This window comes from Archocentrus centrarchus, chromosome 19 (assembly GCF_007364275.1).
Source record: "Archocentrus centrarchus isolate MPI-CPG fArcCen1 chromosome 19, fArcCen1, whole genome shotgun sequence".
In the NCBI taxonomy this organism is placed as follows: domain Eukaryota; kingdom Metazoa; phylum Chordata; class Actinopteri; order Cichliformes; family Cichlidae; genus Archocentrus; species Archocentrus centrarchus.
In genome coordinates this window covers 6520965-6542867 of record NC_044364.1, presented here as the reverse complement: position 1 = coordinate 6542867, position 21903 = coordinate 6520965, and the positions used below count along the sequence as shown (strand labels likewise).

The following is a 21903-nucleotide window of genomic DNA, read 5'->3' as shown; positions in this document are numbered from 1 at the left end:
GCCACTATGATCAAACAGAGGACCTTCAGGATGTGGTGGAAGAGTAGTTTTGCACCATGGACCTTGTTGAATCCATGAGGAATTAAGGCAATTCTGCAGGCAGACAGGGGCCCTACAGCCCTAGTAACTAATGGAGTGTCTAGTGGATGTACATTATATTATGACAGACACAGGCTAACTTAACTTTTAATCAGCTGAATATAAATTAAACAGCCTTCATCAAAGAAACACCTACAGAGTTCAAAAAAGTTGAACAGGGGAAAAAAAAAAAGTTAATTCCCAAAGTAAATAACTGAGACCCTTTCAGGACACTCAAAAGTTAATTCAAACATTCACTTCCACATCCTATTATTTCAGTGACCATCTTTAATAAAAGAGTCACTTAAGGTTTTAAATGTGGATTCATGCAAAACCCTGTACAGTTATGCACTCTCGACAAGCACGGGTAGAGGCCTGCAAAATAGCAAATCCTTCAAGGCACAACTGATCTAAGACTGGCATTTTAGCGCTCCGTCAGCCAGCTCATTAAGTCACATTAGTACTCTGGAGATGAGATACAAGTACTGACTGCAAGAATAACCACTAACCATTCAGTATCTCCACCCTCTCTCTCAATATCTCTCTCACTTTCACACACACACACACACACGCACGCACACATGCACACACATGCACTCATCGCAGCGAGCCCAAGACACTTACCCGAGTCAGAGCTGGATGTTGCCACGGGCATTTTAGAAATTGGCTCTTCCCAGTATCCTCCACAAGACTTGTTAGGTCAACTGCAATGAAAAAGAGAGTGCAAAAAGAGAAAGTAGATACATTAAAAAACTAAAACCTTCAGCTATCACACTGCTGGGTTAGAATTAAGAATAAAATAAGTGACCGAGGGTAACGCTGTGCTGCTAGGTTAGAAGCTCAACACACAGTGATCATGGGAAGTCTTAGGGTATAAATCCCTTTCTGGCACAAGCAGAGTCAATGGACTAAACATTCACTCTAACAAGCTCCCACACAGGATAATTGGTATTTAACTTTATTAAGCTCTAAAAACAGAACAGCTAGTTGCCCTGGTAACATGTAAACAATTTTAGCCATTGTGTCTGTTAGGAATACTATTAGCAACTCTTGGAAAGACTTTGTGACCAGGTTCAGTGAAGCCAGCTATCACTGGCTTAGTGAGGATCTCTGCTGACTCTAATTGATCCATTTATCGTCAGGAAAACGTAACAAGCATCACAGGCAGGAGACTGGGGGATTAATGATCTATTGTTCGGGGATCTAAAATTGGCTCCTCGAGTCATGGAGAATTTGTGGAACACAAACAGTGAAAAGTAAATAAACGACATAGCGAATGGGGGGGCATAAAGGCAAAGGTTCTGTGAAGAAACTGAAAATATAAGAGGACGAGAAAGGGCAGAAAGCATCTGAGTCGTGAGCTGTGGGGGGGTTAAAGAGAGAACGAGAGCAAACAATGGTGAGGAAGAAGAGGAGAGCATAGCTGATAGGAGACAGGCAGCAGTATCCAAGGATGCTAATTCCTGGTTGTCATGACAATAGCTATCCTTGGTGGAACAAAGGATGGCTGTAGTGGTCAAAACCGAGCAATGTCACCACAGGGTCACTGTGTGCAAATGTGTGTGTGTGTTGTGTGTGTGGCAACATAAAAAACCCCACTTCAGCCTCATTGGACTAATTGTACTAAAAGTCCATCCGAAAAGTCTGCGCTCCAGTGTTGCTGAGTGGTATTTTAGTTTATTAGTAACAGGTATCTGTGTCTGCGACACACATCCATAAGTCTACGGAGCACTCCACACTGTCATCTAATTCTGATTCCCAAAACCCAAGATGGCGTGGACATTGTGCTGAAGCTGAGGCAGTAAAATGGCCACAAACCAATGGACAACCTGCATCTCTCTTCTATTTACAGTCTAGGAAATAAATACCACTGGCATGTGGCTCACAATCATCACAATTCAGAGGTTACTGCATGTCAAACAAAAATGTGACTGTGACCTTAAGCGTGATTTGGGTGGAGGCCCATTAGGTGATCATTGGTCTGCAAATTTGACTAAATGCGACTAATACACCCCAAGAGGATTAGCGATTCTTGTGACGTGAGGGTGGACGAACAGACGGATGTTGGATGCCTCGCTCATAGAATTACATCTATGTTTTACCACAACTGAGCAGATTATGTTTTTAACTCCCTTTTAGGTTAAAATTTCCAATAACAAAGAAACTCTGGGCAGTTTTTTTTTTTTTGTAGCTTATCAGTTGTCAGCAAACACAAATATAAAGATGTCTTTAAGCCCAGTGGTGTCTAATCTCGCTCATTTCATTCTCTGCACTGAGATCAAAATATTCCCAAATCCTATTTGCTCAGATATAGTCTGCAGTCTTGTGCCTCAGCATTTTATCAACATGTCCCAGGGCACCGATTGAAGATTCAGCTTATTAACTATTAATGTGACCCCACTGTGCTTTTTGGCCTACTTCGAAGGCATAAGCTGGAATAAAAACTATGATCTACCAAAAGAAAGGCAGCTTGGGATTACTGTGTTACCACCACACCTACGTCTTCCATCTGAACAAGTGTCAGAATGATTCATTTGGATATACTAATGATACCAAAGTGCTGTATATGATTATGCCTTCGTTAGTTCGACTGGCTCCATCGGGCCACGTGTTTTGATTCTGTCTGTGATCTTTGGTCATTTATGTTTGCCTTATGTAATGAATCTACTTCTCTTAGCCCACAGACATGTCACATCATATATCTGGAATAATAAAACCTAACAAAATGCAACTGCCTCTAGAGAAAGGCTTTCACATTTTTCTGTGTGCAGTCATTTTGAGTGTATGCAACTTTATTATGTTTTTGAGGTTAGTAATTGTTTTAGTTTAATATTCTTATTCTGGCAAAACATGTCATCTGCTTTAAAGCATCAATTCACAGCAACATTAAAACCTAACATTGCTGGTAATGCACCATCTTTGTGTTATCTCTGGTAAAACTCAGAAAGCAGATAATCGGGGTTTTAAAGTGAAATGTGATTTAAATGCTTCCAATTATGCAGGGTACAACCACAGGGAATAACTACATTTAAAATACAGACAATTTTTCAGTTGGAGGGAGACAGAAGGACGGCTCCAACAAACTGAGGTTGACATGCCTGGTGTGCCAACAAAAGTCAGTTTGGTTGAACTGCTAATCACTGGGGGGAGACTATTTTAACTGCATTTTCACAGATAATAATGAACCACAGACGGCAGATACTCTCATCAAGCGGCTTGATTGCTTGGGCAGAGGCCTCCTCTCGTTCCTCTATGTGGATTAATTATAACTGGAGGACAGTATTTGATCTGTGGAGTTGGGTCAAAGAGGTAAACGAGACAGGCCATTGAAAAAAGGGTGCCCAATAATCATCAAACAGTACAAAAACTACTTTTTTGGTATGAGATCAATCTGAGCTGATTGTACCAATTACTTAATAATGTGCTCGGTCTATTAGGAAGGACATGCAAGGACCAATTTTCTAGTTTGAATAGGAAAATAAGACAAAAAAGGAGCTGGCTTCTTCTGGGTTTCCACAGTTTTTGTGTGTTTTTACAATAACAGGAGAAGGACTCCATCCGCACAGAATTAAGTGAAAATCTTGTGTAACTATGTGTGTTCAAAATTTCATTTTTTTTTAATGAAATTACGAATTGTCTAATGAAAGGCCAATGGGGTCTGCAGCCACTGGAGTGAACTGATGGCCTTTTAATTTCTTTAACAGCAGGGCTCTGAGTTCAGCTAACATGCCTCTTCTTCATCTAATTCTTCATCAAACTACATGAATCTATAAAAGCTTGAAAACCTTTAAAATCAGATTGTTTTTGGAAGCATACAGGTTTAAATAAAACTGGAGAGATTCTTCTACCTTTAGATAACCATATAAACTGTCTTCAGTTCATACCACAGGATTAAGCCTCCAATTCAATTTGCCTCAAATATTTGACATCACAAAGTTATATTTTGCATTTACAGCATGATTTTTTATTTGTATTAATACTGTAATGACAGAATTAAGGAAGAAGCCCCAATTTATCAATTATCTATTCTGTGACTGGATGCTGACTCCCCCTCCAGCAACCTCCTAGTGACTAAAGCAAGCACAGGGACGTGTTTTTCCTACCAGTCTCGTCCTCAGGCCTGTGTGACTGGGGCCATCTTCACTTGATCCTATATTGTCACTATGATTATCACACATCTAACGTCACATAGTTAGCAGTCACATTTCTGCAAAACCTCAATAAGGGAAACCATTTTCTTATATATAAGATAATAATATATGTCGCAAGACAGGAAATTTAGAATCACCAATTAACCTGACCTGTGTACCGGGAGAGAACCGACGCAGACACACGGAGAACATGCAAACTCCACACAGAAAGCCCCGGCCAGATGGTGGATTCAAAATGGACCAGCCTGCTGCATCATTTTTTCACTTTAATTTTCAAGGTGTCTTTGAATTCAGCCCTCTGTAGATTGATCGTTTTCATCAAACGATGTGGCTTCATTTCATTCCAATTCATGTGTAGATATCTGATGAAATCTGATGTTTTTAGAGTGTTGCTTTAATTTTTCATTTTTAATTTTATATGTATATATATATATATATATATATGTGTGTGTGTGTGTGTGTGTGTGTGGGATAAGTTTCATTCATATATCTATTTAAATGGTTTAATTTCACTTTTGATATATTGCACTTCTGATAGGATAAGCTGCAGGCTGCATTTCTAGCAGTGTTAACAGTAAAACACATTCTTAGATACTAAAGATCCCAGGGCTTCTGTAAAACTCTGATCTGTATGGATCAGGTCCTTAATACCACATACCAGTCCCCCAGGCTTATGCGAGGCATCCCATGTTTGCACTGCGAAATGACAGAGCTTGTTAAAAGTATGCAAAGACCACACGGCAGCTAAGAAGTCAAAGCCGATTGCAGCAGAGCTTGGCCGTGCATGAGCTGAGCTGACACACCAGGAGGGTTGGGAAGGACAGGGTCAAACCTTTTCAGCTTTTTACTCTCCTACTCTGCCTTTTGTTATATAAATAGAGTAAAATTATTCAAGAGATAATAATGGTGCGGTCATAACGAGCGCTGGTATTTTCTTGGTAATTGGTGCCATTTTCAGGGAGAATAGCCTGTTATATGTAACCAGTAATCAAGCTCTACAATCAAGGATTAAAAAGGTATTCTCAAAAATAACATTAAAAGATTGTTCAAAATTAGTATTTCTCACTAACGGCCTTCCTACTACAGATGGAAAACACCCTGCATTAATGCAACTTGTGGGTCAGTATGTCTCTACTGTAACACTGTATCTCAGCATCTAAACTATCTCTGCTCTCTGAGTGATTTTCCCTCTGGCTCTACATTAGTCAGCTCACACACACACATGCTCACACAAATCTCCATCTTGCTCACAGTTTTGCAGGAAAAGAGCAGCTTCATAGCACAGCTGTCATGACATCACATTTTCCAGCCTGCTATCATCTCTACATCAACTGTCAGTTTACTGAAACAAGATGCCACCTGCAGGTTTGATTCTTGCGATCGATGTAAACAAATATTTCAATCAATTTTTAACATTTCTAATGGAATGATGTTATTCTGGAGTTTGCCGCAATACCAGAATAACAAGTGCAAAGGTCAAAGCTTTACGGTGCTCAAAATATCTCCGAAGTTCAAGGGAATACGTGCCACAGCCGACATTAAGGGAATTCTTTTTTTTTGCAAGCCCTATAAGCCCACATTCACGTGAACCCCATCCACTGTGGTAAATTTATTGTTAACTCTATTTCCTTTAAGGTAGTGCTTGCAGACATATGACACACAACAGCAAAGGAAGCTGGTGTCCAATTTGTTTTGAAATTGGATCCTCCAGGATGCTTTGGCCTGGAGCAGTGACACAAGCAGCGGCTCAGGTGTTTGTATACCAAGTGTAAAACGCCTTGAGCTGTTCTCACAGCGAGGCTGCATTAAAGCATGCACGCATGCTCACACATACAGATCCACATGCGAGCACACAAGCACCAGCAACCAAACAAGTCTTAATCCACACATGCAGTCTGGCGTCACGCCTAAAAATAACCCTGTGCTCCCACAGGTTCAGCTCCTCTCATTACTTTACAAGGGAAAACTGTCGTATCCAAGGAAACCATGAGCAGCTCTTTGTCTTTTCCCCGGTGCTTTGCCATGGCAACAAGGGAAAATGCGTAAAATAATAATAAGTTGGAGCTAAAATTGGGTCTATTACAGTGTTTGAGCTACACTTCAATAAAGCATTGCTCTTTACCTGTGGAAATTATTTCAAATCAGCTTTACAAGAATTTACACAACAGCCTGGAAATGCATTTTGACAGACCTCACAAGCCAAAACTAAGGTTGTGACAAAGATGCCAAAACAAATCATGAATAAATCTATGGAAGAATTCCATAACATCCATTAGTACAAAGAGCCAGCATAACAAGGTAGCATACTGTATGAGACAATCATGTTGTCACACTGACACATGCGTGTCATAAATCTGGCTGTGTGTGAGCAGGGCTGGACCCAAAATGCAGGACTCCAAGCACAGAGCGTAAACTGAAGACTCGGGTTTATTGCAGTCAACAAAATAGAAAATGCTCCTCGTTAATGTAGTAAAGATGTAGGCAAGTGGATTCACACAAGAAATGCACCAATCGGCCTGACAGGAGACCGGAATCGGCTGGTTTTCCCAGAGAGGTGACCCGCCGGTCAGCCTCCCATAAATCGTCGCATCCACACCCATGTGCTAACATGCCGTTAGCGTGGAAGCTCCTCACCATGAGTAAAGAAGCCAGAAGCCTCGGTATGAGCAACGGACCAAAGTAGTTCTGAGCAAAATTACGGAGACGAGTGAAACAGAGAAAAGGGTCAATGTCCTGTTACATTATAAACATACCAGAAAACAATGCAAGTATGATGCAGCTGTTTTATTATATTCATCACCTGGACCTGCTTTTGTTTGGAAAGGTAAAATATGTGAGGTAAAGGTGGCTACAGCAGCTAATTAATCTTAATTATTTGTATTTCTTTCCAGCAGTTCATTTACAGTTAAGTGATAGAAGATCCTGTAACTTACTGCAGTTTAAGAAAAAATGTTAAGTTTAATCACTTCTTTCATGATGAAAATTATATTTATCAAATGGGCTAATAATAGTAATATTAATAATAAACTCCAAAATGTTCCCTTTCTTTTGGTGTAAATAAGTACAAGCACATCCTTGAAACATTCACATTAATGGGCCTTTCATTTCCAAAACAGATGATGGAAAAACTCCCAATATCTTTAGAAAAAATAGGTGCACTTTCAACAATACGTGTGTCTGTGTTTTCCACATATAGTCGCTGTATTGTATGTGCATCACAACTCACAAATCACACTTTAAAGGCAAAAAGACCATCACATATTTTGGAACTAAGAAAACATGCAACACTTTGCCAACAACTTGCTGTGATCTTGAATAGCTTTAACCTTCCATGTGTTTCCATTACTGTGTAATTGTAGCATTGGAACACCATTTACAGCAGTCTGTTTAACTAAAAAGCAGAATGTCAGTGACGTAGCAGCTCATCTGGCTCATTTTATCATCTCCTTGTGAATGCGATGTTATGTTCCCTGCTTGCATTTGTTTCATGTGTGACCCTTAACATATGTTACATAACGGCTATCGATCAGCCAAATTTGTATCCGAGACGGAGCTTTGTTCGGCTCTCCACTAAATACGAAAATTTTGAAAAGGTGCTGCAGGCCTGCCAGTAAATTTAATAAATGAAGTAAAATAAAACAGAGAGCTGTAAGCATTTAAGATACAGGTATGAGCATAAATATTAGACAACAGTACAGATATGAATTGCACAAGATACACTGAAGCTTATATGTAATTATTGGTATGTATCAAAATATGGGGTGTAGGATGCCTGGGTGACTTAGTGGTGAAGCCGGCGACCACATACATATGCTGCGTTGCGGTGCGGGTTCGAGTCCCCGCCAATTTGCCCGCATATCTTTCCCCCATTTCCTGTCTCTCTCCACTGCCGAGAAAAGCCGCTGTGGCAAAAAAAAAAATATATATATATATATATGGGGTGTGTAGTGATCCTTAAACTATATACATTATTGCAACTCTTTGTATAAAAATATTAAGTAGAAATAAATTATTTAAAAAGCCGATTATTAATTATGAATAACTCTATATAAGGCACCTGTGAAACAACAAATGTGACCTTGACCTTGAGTACAGTTTGGGTGAAGACTCATTAGGTGATCACTGTATGTCCATTTGATTAAATTTTGATCAACATTCTAGGAGAAGTAGAGATTCCTGTGAAATGTGAACGGTAGATGGATCAAAATTGAGTTTCTTTGTGTTTCCTTGTTGGAAACAATAATACATTTAAACATGCTTCCATTTCTTAAAAAAAAATGAAAGAATCGATATCGCCTACAGTCACTGCAGTGCGTGGAGGTCTCTTGAAGGAGAAGATAAACTGAAAAGCAGTTTAAAGCCAGTGAGTACTGAATGGTTGAGTGATTTGAAAATAAAAGTGTGCTCTGCTCCCCACATGCATATTAATACATCCAGTGCACAAACGTTTGGCTGCAGGAAGAAACAAGATGGAAAAGGACACCAGATGTAGTTTTCCATTGGAGAGACCGAGGCCGATAATGAAACTTTATCTTAACAGGGCTTTAAAAATCAAATTGTAGATGGCAAATGATTAACCATCAGCTAATAGCTTTTGGACCCTGTGGTTGTTTCTGCCATGAGGTATTCTGTGATTCTCAAATGGCATACAATTAAGTTCATTATCTCCTCTTTCTTTTCCTTTGTATTTTTCTGTATGCTGCATTGCCCCCCCCTCAAAAAACAACCAATTTTGTATTTTTAAATCAATATGACCAGTATTTACTACCATCACCGCATATCATTTAAAAAACTATATATTTAATAGCCTGTGATCTAAGTGTTACAAGTCTTTCTTTTCCCTCTGCTGACACAGATTGTAATTAGGCCTAAATGTCATTTATGTATCAGCGAGAGGGTAAAGGGCTCAGGCAAAGTACGATGAGCTACCCAGGGGAGCGTTAACAGTCAGCACCCCGGCTGGATTTCATTAAAGGATCTCTTTTTCTTTTCTCGTGATGGACTATAACTGTAGTATTTCAGTGAACTCAAATGTCTTACATTAAGTAACTTACATTAGCCTTACAAATACTGGCATTAATCCAGTATAACATAACACACTGTGCCGTGTGTAAAAATATTAAAATTACAGCACAATATTGATACTTTTAGAATATGATATGCATACAGCTTTGTAGCATTTCAGTTTGTCTCTCCATATGGCTTCCATTAAAAATGACTGGTTTAGTAAACACTGAGTAGGTACAGTCATGTGAAAAAGAAAGCACACCCTTTCCCAGTTCTAAGTTTTTAGATATCAGGATAAAATAATAATAATAATATTTTGGTCCTTAGCAGGTCTTAAATTGTCATGAACTTTAACATTTAACATGCTAACTGAGGCCAGTAGAGTCTTGAGATGTAGCTCTTGGCTTTTTCCAGGTTCTCTGAGCATTGCACGAGCTGAACTCAGAGTGAATTTGCTGGGATGTTCACTTTAGGGAAGATATGCAACTATCTTGAATGTTTCCCATGCATGAATAATCTTTCTCACTGGAGAATGATGGACTTCAGATTGTTTGGAAATGGCCTAATAACCCTGATGGGCAGCAACAGTTGCTTCTCTGAGCTCATGACTGATATCGTTCTTCCTTGGCATTATATTAGCACTGACCTGAATGCTCCAGACCAGCAAACTGCAAAAACCTTTGCTTTTATAGAGGTGCTCACACTCACTGACGATCAGTTAATCAAATGCATTTGATTCGCTTAATTCCTGTGGAAGCAGTAAGGGTGTGTTCTTCTTGTGTTGTTCTTATGAGGTTGTATTTACCCAATCTAAAGACCTGCTAAGGACCAGTTTAACTTTTTAAATATCCTGATAGGTAAACCCTTTACAAATTTGACCCCCTGAAAGAGAGGTCTAGCAGACAACTAGTGCACCTTTTTTATGCTAGGCTGTGAACATGTGTATTTCTGTTGTGAAATTAGGCATTTAAACATGGGAGTCTATGGGGGTTGACTCTTACAACCAGCCTCAACTGGCCAATTCTAGTGACTGCAGGTTTTGGCACTTCCATGCTGGCTTCCTTTTTAACCTCCGTAAGTTGCCGCCTGGTGCCGAAGGGGCTGAGGTGGCAGGTAAAGAGTAATGAGCGGGTCATTTTTTATGAATAGAGGTTGGGAAAAGATGCTGAGGCTATGTGAACCTCTACTCATTAATCTCCCTGTGGAATCAAGGGTGGATGGGGCCTTTCTTTCAGACTGCTACAATTGATTAGAATTCCTGTTTCATGCAGTAATTCATCACCAGGCCTGTGAAAGCAATAAGCTGAAGAGAGTTATGGCTGCAAATCGCTGAAGGTGTTTTGATTAAGATTATTCTATATGTACAAAATAACTTCTTTTTATTTGGTTGTGAGTTGCACAACCAACTATTTTATGGGGACAGATTTTCAGTCTAAATAAACCAACCAAAAAAAAAATAAGTTCGATGCCGAGCTCTTAAATGATTAAAGAACTGCTTAGGAAATGTTTCTGTTGAGGTGGAACCAGACCTGCTGGCCTTGTAGCCAATCCCCAAAGCTGCCAGAGGCAGGGAGATTTATGGAAAACCTCTCACTTCCAAAACAGAAGCTGATAAGAAGGCACAAGTTTCTTTAATCCCAGTAAAAAGCTCTTTGAATGAGACCTGTTTGACTGTGGTTTGATATAAAAATCCAACAGTTGCATGGAGCTTCTAGGGAATATTGTAATAAATTCTTATCATGATAAAATCTTTGATTTCAAAAGACTCTTCCAAAAATAACAGCAAAATTCACAGGCTATAATGGTCTGGTTGTGTAAACGAGACATCAACAAGACACTTTCTTCCAGAGGGAGAAATATTTCATACAGCATAAAAAAATCTATAAAGACCACAATCTTTGACAACATGAAACTCAATACACTTTTATTTGTTGCTTCATTATTATTCAAAATTATTCATTTTTCTTGGACACAATCGTCAAAGTTATTTTTTACTGAACTGAGTTAAACATCTCACCGACTGCACTTTCTCTTAAAATCTTGAACTAGCAAAATCATGTTCTAAGTGACTAAAATCTGTCTCAGCTGCAGTCATGCTACTGCTGCAAAATGTCTAGAAGCATTTCTAAAAATGAAACAAAATCTGTTAACTAAAAATTGTTGGGCAGCAATCACTGATGCCGTAATCTGGAATAAGGTAGTAGTATCAAAAAAATAATATGGCAGTTGTACATTTCTGTCACGGTTTTGTCTTTTTTTTTTTTTTCAATATTTCAGCTGTTAAATTTTAATTGAGAGATACACTGACAGGCAATGGGGATTTAAAGGACTCTATATTTAAAGGAATAATAATAATGTATAAGCTAAATCAGAAACAAAGGCAATTTAAAATTAAGTCAATCCAAGTCAGCCTAAAAAGTTAGGCTATTATTTAACACTAATAATTAATATTAAAGCCTACTTTCAGGCCCAAATAAACCCTAGATTGTATATCTTCTCTCTTATTACTGTTTCTGTTTACAAGTCAGGCGCATTAGTGCTAGTTGCTCAAAGATGTGTGTTACCGGTGGATGTATCTATCCAAATATCGATATTATCGGTATTGGTATCGGATCAATACTAGCGTGATGATATCGATGTTTCAGTTTGTCTCTTGTATGTTTGGTACTTTTCTCCCGACATATCTGCACAGATGGCATATTTTGCTCCGCCCCCTCCTCCCTGCTCTGCTGTGTTTAGTTGTCCTCACATGACTTGGTTGCACTGAGCAGAGCCATGCAGGCTGTAGTGAGTGAGAAGCGGAGCATCATGTAGACGTACTTTATAGCTGTAAATAAAAACACTGCAAACAGTGATGCATTTTGGAAAGAAATTATCTACTATGGAAACACCACCAACTTATATAAAGACATGAAACACCGTGAAAAAGAGAGCTTTGTACCAGAGGGACCCAGACCCTCAGCACAGTCACTGTCACAGTCCTGTCAGAGAGGCCAAGAACAGACAGGTAGCTCATATAGTGGTGAAAACAGTGTTTCAGTCATGACTGATGTCGGCTCTTCAGTATTAGTTAATGTTAGAGTATTACTGGTCATCATAGTTGTTACCTTAGCAGAATGATTACCTATAGACTATATTCAAATTGTATATTCAGCCCACTGAAAACATTTTTTAAATTTTCAGTGGGCACATTTAAACAACAGAAGCTGACCCAAAATGCTTTAGACACATTTACAGTCCAGGTCTCTGAAACAAAAAAAAAAACAGTTTCAAAATACATAGAAAGCTGAGAGGTGTGTTTTGTTGTGATAACTAATTATTGTGGAAAGTAAAAAATCACAGTGATTTAGGGGTCATTAAAATGTGTTCATATTCATTTATGTCATAAATGATGAACCACTGCTCCCCTTTACATAAGCTACCTTTCTAAGTTAGAAGTATTGGTATTGTTATTAGTATTGGCAATAGTGGCCCTGTATTTCCTTGGTATGGGATCGATACCAAAATTTGTAGTATCCCGCACCACTAATCTGTGCCTATCCACAACTACGTGGGCATGCGCAGTGGCAGCGGACAGCGCACGGTGTCTATCCAGTCTTTGTAACCAACAAATTATTTTATTGTTTAAAAAAATGCCTTATGTTGTAACGCAGTGCATTTGTGTTTGCCTCTTATGATTTTACACAGGAGCAAACAGCGTGTAGCCTCAGGCCAATTAGGCTAGCTCAATGAAAATTGCATTAGTTCCCCCACACATACGTACACACACACACACACACACACACACCCAGCCGAGAAACGACTCCGTGGCATTGCCTGGATTTTAAGTGGAATTTGTACCGGCAGCACGGTCTCGTCTCCCCAGAAGGTCTCATAAAGACAAGGAATGAAATAGCAGGACTTCTTTATGGAGGGTAGGGACGCTTTAATGAGGGGAACGGGGTAATAATGACTGCATGTAGCCTACCAGTAGTCACCTGGCGAGCGGCGAAGGTAAGACTACATCTCTGGAAAAGGTTTTTGCTTTGTTATAATAACGCTATCCACTACATTAACAACTAAACACCGCGAAAAAATAAAAAATTAATAAGCCAGAGGACGGGGTGCTCACCTGCCCGGTCACCTTTATCCGGACGCTCTCTTGATAGGAGATGCAGCAAGAAGAAGGTGTGAGATATCAACACTGGTCGCCTTACAGAGCAGCAGCCCTTTTTCTCTCTGTGTGTGCACTGACTTTCACTAAACCACCAGCTACCCACACAAACTGCTATCTTTAACGAGACATCACCTAAAAGGGCTGACGTGCTGTTGGAAATAGATCCATTGACTAATAGCCAGCAGACTGCTGTATATTACGCACTGATCCCTTTTTCCCCAAAGGACATCCAAGAAGGCTTTGTGAGGACAAACGCGTGCTTTGGGCTCGTACCCCTGTGTGAAGTTAAAGCCTGTCTACTGCCGTCGATATGAACCCATTCAGGATCAGCAATAGGAGAGCAGAACTTGCAACGGTACGTTTTCTAGTTATATAGTGACATCTAGTGGCAACCAGAGTCGGTGCAGTTACAGTACAACTACTCTGACTCCTCCTCCTCCTCCTACTACTACTACTACTACTAATAATATCAGTACTGTATTCCTATTATATCAAGAAATACAAAAGCACATGTTTGTCAGTGTAACACTTTTAATTCACAGAGGTGTTTATTGTAAAGTCTGATTTCTATACAAATTATTTACATATTTGGGAGAAGAATTATTACATTTACTTAGAAGAGCAAACAAACAGGGTATAGGTATACATGCGCATCATATAATTAAACATATAGCATCACCAAATCCAGGGTAGGTTGCTTCTTTTGGATGGTCTGGTAGTGTGTTAGTGTGTGTGTCTTGAAATTGGACTCTTTTACCACTGGTCAACATAGTCAGAGCTGTAAGAAAAGAGATTTGTTTTTAATAAATAAATAAATAACAGCTTGATTACTTGAGTTTTTTTGTCTGCTGCATCATACTAAGTGGTTCATGAAAGCTCAAAAATATTTCTCGTAGTCAAATCATGGTGGAGTTAAACAGAATGTATTTTCTGATAATGGGGACTTCATTAAATCTGAGAATCTGATACACCTTATTTCACTTTTTCAAAAAAAAATAAAAAATTATGTTCTAGGCATCCTGACATGTTACTCACCGTGGCTCTGTGTCTTGGTTCGAATTTCCTCCATACAGCAGCCAGGCCACCGCCTCTTCTGGGGTTGATCTCTTCCCATATCTGGAGAAAGTCCACACCAGCATGTAATGAGTACCACTAAATATCAGCTAGAGGTTCTTCACTCACAGGATAACCCGCTCTGCTCTCCAGAGTTAGCATTTCACAAGTGCTCTGGTGTGAGCCTCGCTATGAATTTCAATCTAAGAACAAGGCAGGTCAGCTGAATACAGCCTGCTGAGTCTCTTTTCAGTCTCTGCAGTCTACATATCAGTTCTGTAATTATCTGAGTGCAAAGGAGGATTTTCAGGTTCACTGCCCACTGTACAGCAAGGCAAACATACCAATCAGCTCTGACTACGTGTACCGAAGTCTCTTTACTGAAAATCAATACCTGGCAATTGAAGAGTAAACCTGCTTTTATTTGAGGTATGAGGGGCTGCATTGCACAGCCCTTTGAGTTCAATAGCAGATTCAGACCTTTTAATTACCTTTAATTGCATTATTGACTTTGCTCAGCATCCATTGACAGGATGCACCAAAAGATGTAAGAATCTAATTTTGAATATTTGATTCAGTTTTGATGTTTACCTATCAAGGAATGAGGAAAATTAATAAAAATGCACATCAGAAGATTTGGAGCAAAAACAGAAGCATCACAGCCTTTGCTCTGGTCTGAAGCCAGGCTCATCTGCTTTATTAATGTCATTATTAAGCACGATTACCCACAAGTGTTGCCTGGATCACAGAAAAAGAGTTGGACTCTTAACTAACATCTGAAAACGATTGATTTTAAGTGTTAAACAGGCCTTATGTGACTGAGTCATGCCACAACAGGAGGGCTTCAGTGCCCCATTTGGCTATCCTTGCAAACCCGTCCTTGAGCCCAAGACTTTAATCCCTCACATCAAAGGAGTTGGAGCTGTACCTGACCCAACCAGAGCATGAAAAGGTACATCACTACAAGTTTATCCCGCATCTCTTAGCCATTCTTTCTCACCCTTTTCTAACTGACATATTAGCTGGTTAAAGTAAAAAACAAAAACGAATGCACCCCGGTATCTCTGTGCGTGTTCTCTACTGGGTTTAGTAAGTGTTTCAGTTTAACTTTATTTTAGTGACTTTCCCTGACTCACCTCTGCCTGGTGATGAGGTTGACATAGTGCCTGACGGCTGCGTGGTACTTGGCCCAGTCCTCCGGTGAGGCGTCGCTCCCGGGGCTCTCCGGTTTGGGAGGGTAGGCGTCCGCAAAACTGCTCAGACACACCAGGACGCAAACGACGAGCACTGCGAGCGTCATCCAGGATCTGAGCATGTTGGCCATCTGAAGAGAGAGGAGAAATAGCAAGGAACGATCACCCCGTGGGTGCATAAAAACAAAATATGCTAAGGTTGTGTTTCGCATAGATATAAAGTATTCAAAAACGTTACGTGAAAGTGCATGAAGTGACACGAAGTTACGCATAAGTTAGTCAACAAAGTGGAAAATAAATCGAGACGCAACAGAGTAACAGAAGAGTAAGAGAGAACTTACTGTCTGATTTGTCTCCTGATGATGTGACTGTCACCTCGGCAGTGCACCTGTCCTGTTTCTCTCCTCTCAGTTCATGGTTTTTATACGGTCTGGATGGACGTCTGATGCGCGCTCAGTTAACAGTTAACCACACCCCCTAGCTTTAGCAGTGGTGCGTAAAGGGGTCATTATTGGCCCAAAAGCTGAAGGAAACGCTCGGAAATAAACTTCATTGCCCATTTTCCGATATTTGGCTTTTATCTGAATCCTGAAGTTCTTTTGTTTTAATGGAAAAGACGTTGATTTCACTGCCGGACGACCTGATGTCAGTTCAGCACCACGAACAGCGCACCAGGGAACCAGCCCTGAGAAAATAACGCAAACTGCCCTTCACACTTTGTATACATTACTAACATTGTGAATATCATTAATATAAAGTGTGAGTTTTCTAAATCCTGGTACATTATTGTTAGTTTGTACACATTGTTGTCTATTTTTCCCAAATAAGTTTTGAGTCGAGCATAACTTCCCCAATAACTGACTGTGATCTATTGTATCAGAAGGTTTCTGATGATCTTTATAAATACCAGTACATGACTCATAATTTTCAACTGTTTGTGTTATTTCTTCAAGCCTCTGTACTGCATAATTTTTCCGTAAACCAACACTGGTGTGCTTTCAGTAATTCAGAGATTCAATTGATTGAAAAAATTGTTTGTTTTTTGAAACAAGTAAAGAAAGAGAAATTGTTTTTTTTAATAGCTGACTCTGTGGTGTTTCGCTCATATATATATATATATATATATATATATATATATATATATATATATATATATATATATATATATATATATAGCTGATGCTTTGTTTTGAAATTTTCTTACCATAAATCACACATTTAAAGGTTTGTTTTCATTTTTGTTTTGCATCTAGGGCCATAACAGCACTTACAGAATAGTCACTGACATCTTCAGTAATACTTTAAAATCATTAGAGAATTTTTGATTTTACATTAAGAAGCCCTGAACACAAGAGACTGCCAGAATTGTCCTAACTTGTGTAATCATTAGTCTCAACACCCTTAGCTTTCTTTGAATCATCACCCCAGTATGCATTATTCAAATGGCCATAAAACCTTTGTTAAGGTGAGGGTCATAGGCCACACCTGATCACACACACGTGAGTGTGTGAACCAGTGCACTCACGTGGCAGCGGGGCGCTTCCAATCATTTACAGTGAAGCAATTTTCAATAACTTAATTACAGTACCAGTCAAAAGTTTGGACACACTCACTGTTACTGTGAATGATCTGATGAGGTGTTGGTGACTCAAACATCAGAAAAAATATTAGCCCTCATAATGCTTGGATGTCATGAATACTCAGTCCAAGACGCTGTGTTAACAAAATTCCCTTCAGGTATCGAGTGCTCAGGCTGAGTGTCATGTAAATACCGACATGTGTGAGCCTTGAAGCAGCCCCTGTGTATCTTGGATCTTCACGGTCTGCTGTTCAGTTCATGATGCCCAAAGGCACCCCTCGGTGCTGTTTCTACGGTTTGCATGCATGTTGATGGTGTCTGCACAAGACAGAGGTGTGCAGATGGCAAATCACTTTCTTTTTTCTGCATTTATCATTGTTTATATGTTGTGTGGGAACGAAAGTGTAGGGGATACTCGGATCTCCTTCAATATAGCGTTAGTTCTGTAGTATTCATCATGCAAATCCCTTCTTTTTCATGCATTAGCAGTTAGGAGCAAACATGACGCAGAAATGCAATGAAGACTTTCTCCAAACGATGTTAGTTGTAAGTATATGTTTTGAATATTAGACACAAAGCCACATAAATATTCCATTTGGTAATTCTCCAGAGATTGTTTTCAAATCATCTTTAAAAGAAAAAAAAACTGCACAACTAAAAAATACACATCAAAAAGGCAACATTTACGATAACATTTTAAGGGCTTGTGTTCGATAAATCAGAGGAGCTGTCGTAGTAGAACAGGACATAAGAGTATGTTTTACGTATGTGTTGTCCTACTGGGCTCCCAAGGGAAGTCATGAAAATGCTTTTCACATGTGTTTTATAGAGTTGTAAAAAAGAAAGTTTTTTTTTTTGTCTCTCCCTAAGCTCTTGATGCAGGCATAAATTCCACCTGACAGCCTCTGCAGAGCTTTGGACAATAAACAAGAAATTAAAGTGTATGTGGCCACGCCATAAACGCTGTAAGCGGATTGCGTTATTGTCCGCTGATTGCACCCTCCATTTCTAAGCAATTATTGTGCAATAATTCAAACAGATAGCGCGGGCCAATTGCAATTTTTACAGCCAGAAATGTTCAAATTGACGCAAAATAGCAAAAACTGGAATTTCAATTGGTAACTCCTGGCTTTTAACAACCTGATAAGTTGGGAGGGAGGGAGGGGGGGTGTTTAAATTACACTGATCAAATAACAAATAAGTAGTCTTCCATTCAAGAAGACTGATATTTGCCCTGCTCATTTTAAGCACCCATATCGTGTTATTTCTACTCCAGTGGTCAACCTCTCTGCACTCTCTCAAAAGCCCATAAAAGTCAATGGCAAGAAACAACAATATGCGCAAGGCAAACTCATTAGCTCGGTGCAGTGTTTGTCAGTAAACACCAAGAATGTAACAGGTCCCTGATAAGAGAAAGGGCAGACAGTGAAGTTTTCACGGCTGAATAAGCCACGGCTAATGCACTTCTGAAGAGAAGTTTGGGCTCCTGCGTAGCGGAGAAGTGTTTGAATTGCCATCAAGGCCAGGATAATGGCACCTGCAGGGGACCGCTGATTTAAAAAACTTTTTCTCTCTTGTCTTGTTCAGTTTTACCAACTTTTCTTTTTTTTTTTAGTGATATTGGTGCCACTGATGTCTGTTACATTGTTAGGTAATACATTACACACCCACAAAAAAAGAAGACTTCTTTAGATTAGCATAACTTAAACAAATCTACTTACTGTAGGCATCTGCCTGTATTCTCCAAATGTATCTCTAAAAGCTTTTCCCCCCTCTATGTCTGTCTTTACTTTAGATAGTAAAACCACCTCCATTTCCATTTGCAGCGCATATGCTGCCTCGTCCACTCTGGTGAAAGAGCAATCTCCCGGGAGAAAGTCTGACTCCTTCCTGTCATTGCAGACAGAAAGGGGGAAATGATTAGGCCCTTTTATTTTTGCCTTATCTCTCGAACGGGGCAGCAGCTAATATGAGCAGAGTGCTTTTCATGCAGACAGGTCTGTTTGCACACCTCGGGAGACAAAACGGTGGGTTGATTGCTGCCCGCCACCAAAGCGCAATAATTCAAGAGCAGACAAATGGCTCGAAACGGGTCCACGAGGGGCCGGTCTGAAGCACTGTAGATGGTAGACCAACCGTAAGTCACATTTCTCTTTCATGTTACATACTTACCGGCACATGTGCGCGCACAAAATCAGCTTCTTCATTGCAGCAGGGTCAAATAACAGGTGCACAAGTCAGGGTTTCACATTTGCTCATTTAGTTTCCAAACCAGTGACGCCTCCTATTATTTCCTCTCCCCGAGGGGCTCCTCTGCCAGCTGCAGCATCAGTGTAACCATTCGTCTTTTTGGAAAGCAGAGCTGACGCGTTACATCAATATCCCGCCAACGGATGTGTTTATGAACGAGCTGGCAGCGGCAGTCAGAAGGGTGATGACACAGAGGCTAGACAGCTCAAGTGGGACTGATGATTTAATTCAGTGAATGTCCTCAAATATATAACAAATTACGGAAGTCTTCTTGTTATTTAGGTACCAAAGCTGTCCCACTGAAATCTGTCATGCTCTATAATGTGAGGTGTAAAGAAAAATGAGCTCATATGACTCATCTGACTGCAAAGTATTTCCTAAAAGCTGTGGAGACTTTTGAGTCTCTGAGGGATTGATTCGGGATATCTTCCCAGTGGACTTACCAATTACTCAAAAAATGGGAGACTCTCAATGAAGAATGGGCTCTGGAGTCTAACAGACACGGTGCACGCACAAATGCATACCCAAGTCAATTCTTTTAGTGATTACATCAAATGAGTTACGTGGAACCAGTTGGCCATCGATAACTAATCGAGCTATGGCAGAGTCATTATTGTCTTATTATGAATGCGTGCATTGTTGGTTCACAGGGGTTGCATGTGTTCCTTGGGTGCCTTAAAAAGCCCTTGATTAGTTCATGTATTATTAATTAATTATTACAATTATCATTTTTGAGCTGTTTCTTAAAGGGGATCCATTTTGCTATGTTTTTTTTAATTGTACAACAGTGATAGGAATCTCACTCACATTATTATAGTGGCTTTGTGCTGTAGCCACTGCCCGAGCTCCCTGCCTGAGATCCACTCTCAATGACATCATTCAGCACAAAAAATTGAAAAAAATTGCCTGAAATGGAGCACTTAGAGCAGTCTGGAGCTCATGAGCATTGCTTGCACATACACTGACTTGGTTTGTTATCTTTGCTGGTACAGCAGTCAGGAAACGACAATTATCACATACATTTGCCTCAGAAAATTTTCTCAAGCATCCCTTTTCCATAGTAAGAAATTAATGTAAAGTCTTGGGAAAATAGACAAATGAGAGTACAGACATCTCAGTTAATGCCTAATATAATACAAGATGATATGATACGATATGAAATACTTTATCCAATATTTGGGAAGTTCTTTCATTACAGCAGTTGAAATGATGATGAAAGGATAATAGCAATAAAAAAAATAATGATCCAAGACATCTTGTGACCAAAGAGCATGTAAACTTCTATTTGGAAATCCCGTATGAAAATGCATGCAGCTCTAAGAAAAGAGAGCAGACCTTTTTAAAGGAGGAGAGAATGAGAGCATTAGCTGTGGGGAAGACTTTCTGTCCCATTAGAGAGTAAAGCTTACTCAGCGATTATATTCCTTATTGAATTCAGTTGAATTAATACGCAGCTCAGAAAAATTAAAGGAACCCTTTTTAATCAGAGTTTAGCATCAAGTCAATTAAACTTGTGGGATATTGATCTGGTCAGTTAAGCAGCAGAGGGGGTTGTTAATCAGTCTCAGCTGCTTTGGCATTAATGAAATTAACAACAGGTGCACTAGAGGGGCAACAATGAGACAACCCTGAAAACAGGAATGGTTTTACAGGTGGAGGCCACTGACATTTTTTTCCTCTTCATCATTTCTGTTTTTTCACTAGTTTTGCATTTGGCTAGTGTCAGTGTCACTACTGGTAGCATAAGGCAATACCTGGACCCTACAGGATGGCAAAAAAAAAAAAAGTGCCATTTCCCGAAGGTTTGCTGTGTCTCCCAGCACAGTCTCAGAGCATGGAGGAGGATCCAGGAGAGGCAGTTACTCTAGGAGAGCTGGACAGGGCTGTCCTGCATCAGTAGGACCGATATCTGCTCCTTTGTGCAAGGAGGATCAGGATGAGCACTGCCAGAGCTACAAAATGACCTCCAGCAGCCACTGGTGTGAATGTCTCTGACCAAACAATCAGAAGGGTGGCCTGAGGGTCCAACATCCTCTAGTGTGCCCTGTGCTCACTGCCCGGCACAATGGAGCCTGACTGGCATTTAACATAGAATATCAGATTTGGCAGATCCACCACTGGTGCCCTGTGCTTTTCACAGATGAGAGCAGGTTCACCCTGAGCACATGTGACACACGTGAAAGGGTCTGGAGAAGCCGTGGAGAACATTGTGCTGATGGAACATCATTCAGCATGACCGGTTTGGTGGTGGGTCAGTGATGGTCTGGGGAGGTGTATCCATGGAGGGACGCACAGACCTCTAGGCAACAGCACCCTGACTGCTATTAGGTATCAGGACGAAATCCTTAAAACCATTTTAAGACCCTACACTGGTGCAGTGAGTCCTGGGTTCCTCCTGGTGTATAATAATATGCAGGCAGTTCCAGGAGGATGAAA

The 21903-nt window shown here is 40.0% G+C and overlaps 2 protein-coding genes across 4 annotated transcripts in view; both read right to left on the bottom strand.

The window, feature by feature from the left end:
• The window catches only part of mpp2b (MAGUK p55 scaffold protein 2b), a 51373-nt gene extending 37706 nt beyond the window's left edge, over nt 1-13667 (bottom strand). The window contains exons 1-2 of one of the 3 annotated variants that reach the window (XM_030754789.1): nt 13348-13667; nt 703-782 (exon numbers count right to left, since the gene is read on the bottom strand). In XM_030754789.1, coding sequence (XP_030610649.1) covers nt 703-733 — 31 coding nt within the window. In that variant the 5' untranslated portion in view covers nt 734-782; nt 13348-13667. Of the gene's footprint in view, nt 1-702; nt 783-886; nt 1027-13347 lie in introns of those variants that run through there. The other 2 variants (XM_030754790.1, XM_030754791.1) reach the window with 2 other exon arrangements.
• Nucleotides 13668-13971: 304 nt separating this feature from the next.
• On the bottom strand, nt 13972-16062 carry pyyb (peptide YYb). Its single transcript, XM_030755073.1, has 4 exons — nt 15980-16062; nt 15582-15769; nt 14428-14508; nt 13972-14170 (listed from the first exon to the last, which is right to left on the bottom strand). The coding sequence occupies exons 2-4, from the start codon at nt 15767-15769 to the stop codon at nt 14146-14148; spliced, it is 294 nt and encodes a 97-aa protein (XP_030610933.1). The 5' UTR covers nt 15980-16062; the 3' UTR covers nt 13972-14145.
• Nucleotides 16063-21903: the final 5841 nt, after the last annotated feature.

Coding starts and splice junctions, on each gene's coding strand:
- pyyb (XM_030755073.1), bottom strand. CDS start 15,769: ATGGCCAACATGCTCAGATCCTGGATGACGCTCGCAGTGCTCGTCGTT. Junction 14,509..15,581: donor AACCTCATCACCAGGCAGAG/GTGAGTCAGGGA, acceptor GACTTTCTCCAG/ATATGGGAAGAGATCAACCC. Junction 14,171..14,427: donor AACCAAGACACAGAGCCACG/GTGAGTAACATG, acceptor CTTTTCTTACAG/CTCTGACTATGTTGACCAGT.